The following is a 10554-nucleotide window of genomic DNA, read 5'->3' as shown; positions in this document are numbered from 1 at the left end:
GCTCCGCTCCGTACACCTCGTACACACGCGGCTCCGCTCCGTACACCCCGTACACACCCAGCTCCGCTCCGTACAACTTGTACACACCCGGCTTCGCTCCGTACACCTCGTACACACTCGGATCCGCTCCGTACACCTCGTACACACTCGGCTCTGCTCCGTACACCTTGTACACACTCGGCTCTGCTCCGTACACCTCGAACACACGCGGCTCTGCTCCGTACACCTCGTACACACACGGCTCTGCTCCGTACACCTCGTACACACACGGCTCTGCTCCGTACACCTCGTACACACGCGGCTCCGCTCCATACACTCCGTACACACACGGCTCCGCTCCGTACACCTCGTACACACGCGGCTCTGCTACATTCACATGTAAACCCCTCCTGACCCCACATAAACTTCCCCTCATCCAGCACCATGACAACCAGCACAGCAGAGTCCTGCACACACTGAGGCCCCTGATCATGTGACCCCTGACTCCTCCCCTCCTGTGACCTCATCACAGGTCCTGTGCGCACAGAGCAGCTGTAGAAATCTCCGGCCTCGGGGGTCTCACCAGACTTCGCTCTTTTCTTGCAGGGGCCGCAGTGGATTTCATCCTGGATCCATAGAGCTGAATAGAGGAGCGATGTTCCTTCACTCTGATGGGAATTGATGGTGACGTTTGTCCAACGTCCACGTTACCGAGTAAATCCCCCCAGGACTGCAGCCGGTAAAGACCCCGATATCCACAGGTGTCCCCTCTAATTGGGGGAAAGGGATAGAAAAGCCTCTTATCCCGAGGGGAAACCCTGTACATGGAGACATCGGCCTCAGATCTCTCCTGTCCTGTTCTTCCAGAAAAGCCTCAAACTTCTGTGTATGACTCAGAGCTGAGATCTAACGGGAGAGAAGATTCCAGTGCGGGAAGACGCGAAACATTCATATAGACGGCCGGTGGGGATGGAGGCAGTGACCGACTCTGGCCACATCTGTCTCTAGAGCCGCAGTAGAAGATGAAGATGTCGTCCTCATCATGAAGGAGTTATTTCTCATGTCGCGTGTAATGAATATCTCCTGCAGTATTGCTAATGCCGATTCCAGTGTCGGTAATGAGACGAGAATTAGCGTTATGGAAGATGAGTCTATGAGGAACGTGTTCAGCTGCCGACTCCGAGGAGGAAACTGCTTGTTGTCTGTGGCCTAAATATATAGGTTTTATTAGTAGATGTCAGGGGAGAAAACTAAACCCTGTAAGATAATAAATCTCCTCATATGTTTCCCTTATTATCTCCAGTAATTGTATTATTACACAGGATTCTTATGATGTTACATCGGATCATCGTCTTCTCATTCAGGTCTCTACAATATCAGATCCTCTCAGTGAAGATCTTCTACAGAAGAGAATTTTCCTGATTTACCCATCAAGGATGGATATGGACAGAGACAAGATGGTGGAGAGGATACTACACCTCACCCTAGAGATCCTCTTCCGTCTCACTGGAGAGGTGAGAGATTCTGATGACGTCACATTACATCATTCTTATCTATGGGAATAACAGATGGACAGAACTGGAGAGGTGAGGACTCTGGGAATGTCTGTAGTGAGATTTATTAATGTGTCTCTCCATAACCAGGATTATACAGTGGTGAAGAAGACCTCTAGTGATCGCTGTCAGGACCCTGTGTCTGAGGGATGGGGAAGACCCCTGAGCCCAATCACGGTGCCTCCACCTCACCCCCTGATCCATGAGGACATCAATGACCAGAAGATCCTAGACCTCATCTACAAGATGATTGAGCTGCTGACTGGAGAGGTGACACTGCTGAGAATGCTGGGACATTATACAGTAACACTATGAAGGGATCGGGGGATGACGGTATCATTGTATGTGTCAGGTTCCTATAAGGTGTCAGGATGTCGCTGTCTATTTCTCCATGGAGGAGTGGGAGTATTTAGAAGGACACAGATCTGTACAAGGACGTCATAATGGAGGTTCCCCAGCCCCTCACATCTCCAGGTAATAGACAGGACTAAATACACACGGCCTATAATTATCTGTATGTAGAGAATGAATTCAGTCCCTGTATGTGTTTCCTCCAGATCTATCCAGTAAGAGGACAACACCAGAGAGATGTCCCCGTCCTCTTCTTCCACAGGACTGTAACCAAGAAGATCCCAGTGCTCCTCAGGATCTTCAGGTAGATGGAGAGAAGGTGTCAGGAGATCTCCCCTATGATGTGTAGACGGCTGTGAAGGTCTTGTGCTCAGTCTTGTTTTATCCACCAGTATTATATGTTTTATACTTGTGTAATGAGAACGGTGGAGATGGCAGGATTAGAGCTGATCATAGATGGGACTTCTCCATCTGTCTGTGACTTTTACAATATTTGTTTCAGGGTGAAGATCTGACCCATATTAATCCTACAGAGACATATGTGAGGGGTGATGAGTGGTGTAAAGAGGAGATTCCCACATATGACTACCCAGGTGAGTAGTAACCACTGAATGCAGAGACGTCACAGATTCCTCTCAGTCACCGGCTGTGGTTGCTTTATCGGTGGTGTAGTCCTGCCGTATTACCATGATCACCATTTTGCCTCTAGACCACAACATTCTCCTCCACCCAAAACTGTTCAAATGACTTTGGGCATTGAAAGCCCTTTTCTATAGAACTTATGGAAAGTATGTAGTGTATGTCAGATTGGTGTGTGTAGTGTAGTGTATGTCAGGTTGGTGTGTGGTGTTTCCTACACCACACAGATCAACCTGATGTACACTACACCACACACCAACCTGACGTACACTACACCACACACCGACCTGACGTACACTACGCTTCACACAACAACCTGACACACTTTGTCAGGTTGGTGTGTGTGGTGTAGTATATGTCAGGTCGGTGTGTGGTGTATTGTACGTCAGGTCGGTGTGTGGTGTAGTGTATGTCAGGTCGGTGTGTGCTGTAGTGTACGTCAGATTGGTGTGTATGCCAGGTCGGTGTGTGGTGTAGTGTACGTCAGGATGTTGTGTGTGGTGTAGTGTATGTCAGGTCGGTGTGTGGTGTAGTGTACGTCAGGTTGGTGTGTGTAGTGTATGTCAGGTTGGTGTGTGTGGTGTAGTGTATGTCAGGTTGGTGTGTGTGGTGTTGTGTATGTCAGTTCGGTGTGTGGTGTAGTGTATGTCAGGTCGGCGTGTGGTGTAGTGTATGTCAGGTCTGTGTGTGGGGTAGTGTATGTCAGGTCGGTGTGTGGTGTAGTATATGTCAGGTCGGTGTGTGGTGTAGTATATGTCAGGTCGGTGTGTGTGTGTGGTGTAGTGTACGTCAGGTTGGTGTGTGTGGTGTAGTGTACGTCAGGTTGGGTGTGTGGTGTTGTGTACGTCAGGTTGGGTGTGTGGTGTTGTGTATGTCAGGTTGGTGTGTGTGGTGTAGTGTATGTCAGGTCAGTGTGTGGTGTAGTGTACGTCAGGTCGGTGTGTGTGGTGTAGTGTATGTCAGGTCGGTGTGTGTGTGGTGTAGTGTACGTCAGGTCGTGGTGTGTGATGTAGTGCATGTCAGGTTGGGTGTGTGATGTTGTGTATGTCAGCCTGGTGTGGGTGAGTTCTGTAGTGGAGTGTCAGGATGTGTTTAGTCCCTGGACGTGTGATGAATTCTGAAGAGTTCATTCATTCACAGTCCAGGTTTGTCAGGACACGTTTCCCCCTTTTATAGCACACCCGGCACCTTTATTTTTGCTCTCCCCTTAGTGGGAGCATGTTGTCCTGGTACCATACGGGAAACTTGAGTTCCAGGGGGCCTGGGGCGCGCTCCGTCCTCCTCTTCAAAAATCATGGCCTTTATCACTGCCTCCTGGAACTGAAGGAAGGTGTTGTTGGTCTGGCCTGCACATCGTGATAGCACGCATGCGTTATACAGTGCCATTTGTACGATGTGCACAGCCAGTTTTTTATACCACACTTTCGCCTTCTGCATGGCACGATAGGGCTGGAGGACTTTATCACAAAGATCAACTCCCCCATGTGTTTGGTGTACCCCAGGGCACAGTCCGGTTTGTGGACCTGGTCTGGGGTACCTCGAACGGTGGTGGCCGTGGTGCCGGGACCATGGATTGTTGTCAAGAGAAAGACCTCTCTTTTGTCTTTGAACTTGACCACAACCATGTTGCCGCTACATTGGGCTCGGCTCTCACCCTTTGGGAGAGGCTGCTCAATTAGCGACAAAGGGAGACCCCTCTGGTTTCTGCGCACGGTACCGCAAGCGACGGTAGCTCTGGCAGAGAGGGAGTGAAAGAGTGGGATGCTTGTATAAAAGTTATCAACGTACAGATGGTCACCTTTATCAAGCAGAGGGTGGACCAAATCCCACACTATTTTCCCACTCACCCCCAGAGCAGGTGGACATTCTGGGGGCTGGATCCTGGTGTCCTTCCCTTGGTAAACTCTAAAGCTGAGTGTGTACCCTGAGGTACTCTCACACAGCTTGTAGAGTATTATCCCGTACCTCGCCCTTTTGCTGGGCAGGTACTGACAGAACTGAAGCCTCCCTTTGAAATGGATGAGGGATTCATCCACACAAATTTCCCTTTGGGGAATGTACACTTCAGAAAACTTGTTGCTGAAGTGTTCGATGACCGGCCGAATTTTGAACACTGTATCAAAATTGGGGTCATCGCGGGGAAGGCTGTCAGTGTTGTCCCTAAAATGGAGAAACTTATGAATCGCCTCAAAACGTCTGTAACTCATAACCATGCCAAATACTGGAGTTTGATATAAAATATCAGTACTCCAGCATTGACAAATTTCTGGTTTCTTCACAATCCCCATATAAAGAACCAGTCCCCAATATTTCATCATTTCTACAGTCAATGGGACTCCAAGTAGAGAATGATGACTTAGGGTTTTCAGCCAAAAATTGCTGGGCATACAAGTTTGTTTGCTCCACCATAAGACTAACAATTGACTCCGAGAAATAGACTTTGAAAAAGTCTATTTCCCTGAAGTTGGCAGTCTCAAACTGGATTCATGATTGGGGAACGAAATCAGGAATCCGTGGAGCAAAATTCTCAGGGACAGGGGTCCATGAGGGGGCACTAGTGCTAGGTTGGGCCAGACTAGCACTAGGTTGGGGGTTACTCATATTTGGCTGTGGGTCTTCTCCCTCGGCCTCCGTCTCTTCCTCCCTGGTCTCCAGACAATTTCTCATCCTGCGACATCTTGGTGGTGGTAAGTCTGTGTCGCTGGAGGAGGAAGAGTGGGAGGAATAGAGAAAAGTGGGGTCCTCTCCCTCACTATCCGCTTCGGAGGCAGTAAAGGCATATGCCTCCTCAGCTGAGTACACCCTTTGAGACTGGGATGACTGTGACGAGTGGGACATTGTGTGTGTTGTGTGTATGTGTATCAAAAGATAAACTTATAGTGTGCGTGTGTATGTGCGAGTGTTTGAAACTTTCTACTACAGGAGGGGGCTGTCAGGTGCCGTGGGTCAGGAGGTAGTAGCAGCAGGGTGGTTATCACTGGGGGCGATCACCGGGGCAGGGGGGCGATCACAGGGACAGGGGGGGCGGAATCAGGCAGCAGAAGGGAGATCTGCGGCGGCAGCAGCAGGGCGTGATCACCGGGGCAGAGAGGCAATCACAGGGCCGGGGGGTGGAATCAGGCAGCAGAGGGGAGCGGAGGACAGCACAGAGGAGAGATCAGCGGCAGCAGGAGTTGATTACTGGGGTAGGGGGTGATTACAGGGCTGAGGGGTGATCACAGGGGCAGGGGGGTGATTACTGTTGCAGGGGGGTGATCACAGGGCCGGAGGGAGTGGAATTGGGCAGCAGAGGGGAGCGGAGGACAGCACAGAGGAGAGATCAGCGGCAGCAGGAGTTGATTACTGGGGCAGGGGGTGATTACAGGGCTGAGGGGTGATCACAGGGGCAGGGGGGCGATTACTGTTGCAAGGGGGTGATCACAGGGCCGGAGGGAGTGGAATTGGGCAGCAGAGGGGAGCGGAGGACAGCACAGAGGGGAGATCAGTGGTGACAGCAGCAGGGGGGTAATTACTGGGGCAGGGGGGTGATTACTGGGCAGGGGGGCGATAACCTGGGCAGGAAGGGGCAATCACCTGGGCAGAGGGGGTGATCACAGGGGCGGGGGGTGTAATGAGGCAACAGAGGGGAGCGGAGCACAGTACCAGAGGGAAGATCGGCAGCAGTGGCAGCAGGCATGGTGATCGGCGACAGCAGCAGCAGGCAGAGACCTGTCAGGTGTGAGGGCAGCAGGCAGCACCTCACTCTTCACCTACCACGGACAGGATGAGGCTGAAGAGCGAGGGCAGCCATACCTGACACCTGCCCCACATCTGATTGGAGGGATAGCGTCACGTGTACGCTAGCTCCAATCAGATCTGGGGGATGACACAGAGGTCACCTAGCTACAGCCAATGACTGATGCTATTGCAGCATCAGCCATTGCTGATTTGTAATAGTTCACCAAGTTTCATTGGTGAAATATTACAATCGCTCTGTTTCGCTTTTTCACTTTCAAAAGCCAATCAGAGCGATCGTAACCACGAGGGGGGGGAAAGCCACCCCCCTGGGGTTAACTACAGGTCCTGGTGCTCTGATTACATATTCATCTGTATTGGCTTATGACAGGTCGCTGACCCCTCACTGACCTGCCCCCATTATTACATAATGCATATAATAGTGTTGATATTATTGGTGATAATGCCTATAATATTGTGGCTATTGTGAGGCTCAGAAAAAAAATTACATCCAGCAAAATGTCACCGGTGATGGCGGCGCCTGCACAGTAGCATCTATATCAACTATATCAACTTTCCATCAGCACAATTTTGAAAACAAAATTTTTTTAGTTAGGAAGATATAAGGGTTAAAAGTTAAACAGCGATTTTTCATTTTTACAAAAAAATTTAGAAAACCATTTTTTAGGGACCACCTCACATTTGAAGTGAGTTTGGGGGGGTCAATATGACAGAAAATACCCCAAAGTGACACCATTCTAAAAACTGCACCCCTCAAGGTTCTCAAAACCACATTCAAGAAGTTTGTTAACCCTTCAGGTGCTTCACAGGAATGAATGGAATGTGGAAGGAAAAAAATTAACCTTTACTTCTCTTTCACAAAAATTTTCCTTTAGACCTAATTTTTTTACTTTCACAAGGGTATCGAGAAGGTGGACTATAAATTTTGTTTTGCAATTTCTCATGAGTGTGCCGATACCCCATATATGGGGAAATCTACTGTTTGGGCGCACGGCAGGGCTCGGAAGGGAAGGCGCGCCATTTGACTTTTTAAAAGTAAAATATGCTGGAATAATTAGCGGTTACCATGTCGCGTTTGCAGAGCCCCTGATGTGTCTAAACAGTGGAAACCCACATCAAGCGCAGGTGTCTTCGTTGACTGCACACAGGAGCAAATCGTCCACGTACTGTAGAAGGACTACTTCTGCATGGTCTGTGATGCAGTTAGCGAGAACGAAAGACTTTGCCTTAGTGAACTGTGAGGGGCTATTCTGAGCCCCCTGGGGCATCACTGTCCATGTGTACTGCACACCTTGGTGCGTGAAGGCGAACAAGAACTGGTCATCCGGGTGGAGAGGAACACTGAAGAAGGCGTTGGCCAGGTCTATCACCGTGAACACTGTTGCTGTGGCGGGCACATTGGAGAGCAGAGTGTGCGGATTTGGCACAATTGGGGTTTCAAAGATGGTGTCTTCGTTCACCGCTCTCAAGTCATGCACCATTCTGAATTTGGCGGGTTCTCCTTTCGCCGTCTTCTTCCTGACTGGAAAAAGCGGGGTATTGCAGGGCGATGTGCAGGGAACGATGACTCCTATAGCCAGGAAGACCTTCAGTTGGTCAGAGACAGCTTGGCTCTGGACGATGGACAGAGGATACTGGGCCTTGCGTGGGTACGGGGTACCTGGCTTGAGTGTAACCCGCACCGGGGCCACTTGAAGTTTCCCCACGTCCTGGGGCCCTTTGGACCACAGATCTTCTAGTACTACGTCCAGCACCTCCTGGGGTAGGCCTGCATTGGTTGTTTGAGGCTCCTGCAGGGCCGCCAGCATGATTGTGTCCTCTTGGGTCAGGGGTGAGGAGAGCGTCACAGTCCCATCTTCCTGGAACACTATGGTTGCCTTCATCTTCTGCAGTAGGTCCGCTCCCAGCAAGTTGAGTGGGCAGGTTTTTGACACCACAAACTGGGACAGAACAGAGTGTCCTGGCTGTGTCCCCACGCTTAGAGGCTTTGTGAGCTGGGAATGTCTGACTTGACCATCGATCCCCACACAGGACACAGCGGATTCTGACAAACAGGCGGGGTCAGGGAGTTCCACATGTCTCATCACACTTCTGGCTGCACCAGTGTCCACAAGAAAAGATCTGACAACGCCATCCACTTTCAGGGAAATTCGGGGTACTGGTCCTACCGGGGGGTGTCTTGCATGGTAGGAGCGTGGTGTCTTGTGGACCTGGCTTGCCCCTGTCCTATGGACAGGGTTCTTCATTGCTTCCTGTGTTCCGTTCCTGGCCTGTTCCTCTGGGCAAAGTCTTGGCTCGTTGGGGTGCTCTGCAGTGGCTCCGGTAATGGCCAAGTTTTCCACAGTTTTCCTGTCTTTGCGTGGTGGCTGCTCTTCCCCGTCAGTGGCCACCATGAGGGGGGTTGTCTTCCGCACTCCTGGCTGAGATTCGATCCCCTTGGTCACTGTGAGTAGGATGTCCATTGCTATTGACTTGTATTCTGGTCTGGCCACTATTAGTGGTTTCCTGATTGGTTCTCTCAGTCCATGCACAAAGGCCTGTGCCAGCATCTGCCTGTGTATCTGGTCATGTATGGTGAAACCCAGGTCCTGGAAGACTTGCATTACTCTGCCATGAAACTTCTCCACTGACTCTGTCTTGTCTTGACTCATGTCCTGCAGGCTGAGGGCCTGTCCAGCCAATCTGCCTTTGGCCCATTCTCTGAGCTGGTCTATTAGCTTCAGTCCCGACTCCCAAGCGTGTACATTCAGTCCGGCTGGAATTTTGAAGTGTTCCTTCATGATGAGCGGAGCTGGCTGCCCCCTGCTGGGTCTGAGTGTGTGACTGGTCATTGTCTGCATCAGTGTCAACTTGGGGATTTTCAGCGTCATCCCCTGAGTGCATGAGTGACACTGGTTGTGCTGTGTGTGGGACGTAAAAGGTCCCCTGTGCTGTTAGAACGGGATACAGTGATACTGGACCGGGATTGGGCGTTGGCCCAGCTGGTACCACTGAACCATGAGAGTGTGAAGAAAGACGAAGTACAGATGAAAGGCGTGAAAAGAGAGTTTTGGAGCGAGAGCCAGAAGGGAGGGAGGAGACGGGAGGGCTTGAGAGAGCAGCGGAGAAAGAGGTGGGGGGGAGTGAGAGATGTGAAGGAGGAAGCGAGGAAAGAGCAGAGGGAGGAGGGGGAGCTGGGCGCTTCCCCTTTCCAGCATCCAGTGCGGGCATGCTGGGACTTGCAGTACTCGCTCCCTGTAGGGAGGGGCGCGGAGCACCACAGGCAGCACAGGTCTCCTTGTACAATGGATTCTGCTGAGAGCAGACCTCACACACCCAGTATTGCCCTTCACCATAGGGTGGAGGTGCAGATGGTTTCATACGTTTTGCAAAGTTGTACACATAAAAATCATTTCCTGGTGTGTCCACATATCTCTCAGTGGCTCCACACCGATGCAGGTCCGCTGCTACTCGGAACCATGCGGTGGCTTCATTTAGCAGGTTGGCATCAACTAATTTTCCCTTTTTCTGTGTTAATATATCCTGCCATTCTGCTGCTTGCAATCTGCCCTTCTGATGGATTTCACATATTGTCATGAGCAGTCTGTAATTTTTAAAAAATTTAACACCTTCCTGCTCATCCACTACTTGGGTGGCAGTTCTTTCTCCGGGAAGTAAAAGAGCCTCCTGCTTGCCCAACTTATTCCCCATGGTAAAAACTTCAAAAACAGGGGATAAGAATAAAAAAAATTGACACGAGGGGAAAAAGAAAAACTCGAAAACAGGGAATCACTCTTTGAGAAAAAAGAATTGAACTGAAAAGACAAAAAGTAAAAACTAAAACAACTGATAAACTGTCACAAGAAAAGTGGAAGAAAAACTCGGAAGAAAAATTAAAAGGGATAAAAAAGGAAAAAGGAAAAATTTTAAAAAGATTTTTAAAAGGACAATAAACCAAAAACTTGATAAGATCAAAACGTATATAAACTGTAGAAGAACCACTCAGAAAAAAAAACCAAAAACCAATACTATGGAAAATAGAGGGAAAAAGGAAAGAAAAAAAACACAAAAGTTGGTAAACCTTGGTAAAACGCTCCAAAAAGGAAATAAAAGTCCAAAAACTAGTACAGCTTCCAACAATAAAAAGTGTTAATGCAGAATGCAGGCACCCAACTTCCTCTTTTTATGCCTGCGTCTCTGTAAAATCTGAGAACAATGGAAAACCAAAAAGCAGACTATGACTACTGTAATATACTCAAAATGACAATTATCCAGCTTTCCTGAAAATTCTCATACGGCAGTAACAAAAACCACTACC

General features: G+C 49.6%; 1 protein-coding gene and 1 long non-coding RNA gene across 2 annotated transcripts; both read left to right on the top strand.

Annotated features, from left to right (window-relative positions):
* The first annotated feature begins 1351 nt into the window (after positions 1-1351).
* Positions 1352-1847, top strand: LOC141078398 (oocyte zinc finger protein XlCOF29-like). Its single transcript, XM_073565137.1, has 2 exons — positions 1352-1493; positions 1623-1847. Exons 1-2 carry the CDS (start codon positions 1416-1418, stop codon positions 1845-1847), a joined length of 303 nt encoding a protein of 100 aa, XP_073421238.1. The 5' UTR covers positions 1352-1415.
* Positions 1848-1882: 35 nt separating this feature from the next.
* On the top strand, positions 1883-2474 carry LOC141078391 (uncharacterized). The gene is made up of 3 exons (XR_012227837.1): positions 1883-2006; positions 2090-2187; positions 2386-2474. It is a non-coding gene; the product is annotated as an uncharacterized lncRNA (long non-coding RNA).
* Positions 2475-10554: the final 8080 nt, after the last annotated feature.

The sequence above is a fragment of the Dendrobates tinctorius genome, unplaced genomic scaffold, assembly GCF_039654945.1.
Source record: "Dendrobates tinctorius isolate UK_male_01 unplaced genomic scaffold, ASM3965494v1 ptg000551l, whole genome shotgun sequence".
Lineage (NCBI taxonomy): Eukaryota > Metazoa > Chordata > Amphibia > Anura > Dendrobatidae > Dendrobates > Dendrobates tinctorius.
The sequence above is the reverse complement of the archived record's forward strand: the minus strand, read 5'-3'. Positions and strand labels throughout refer to the sequence as shown.

Excerpts from the sequence above, each read along its gene's own strand:
- LOC141078398 (XM_073565137.1), top strand. The coding sequence starts at position 1,416 with ATGGATATGGACAGAGACAAGATGGTGGAGAGGATACTACACCTCACC. Across the intron at positions 1,494-1,622 it reads TCTTCCGTCTCACTGGAGAG|GATTATACAGTGGTGAAGAA; the intron begins GTGAGAGATTCT and ends CTCCATAACCAG.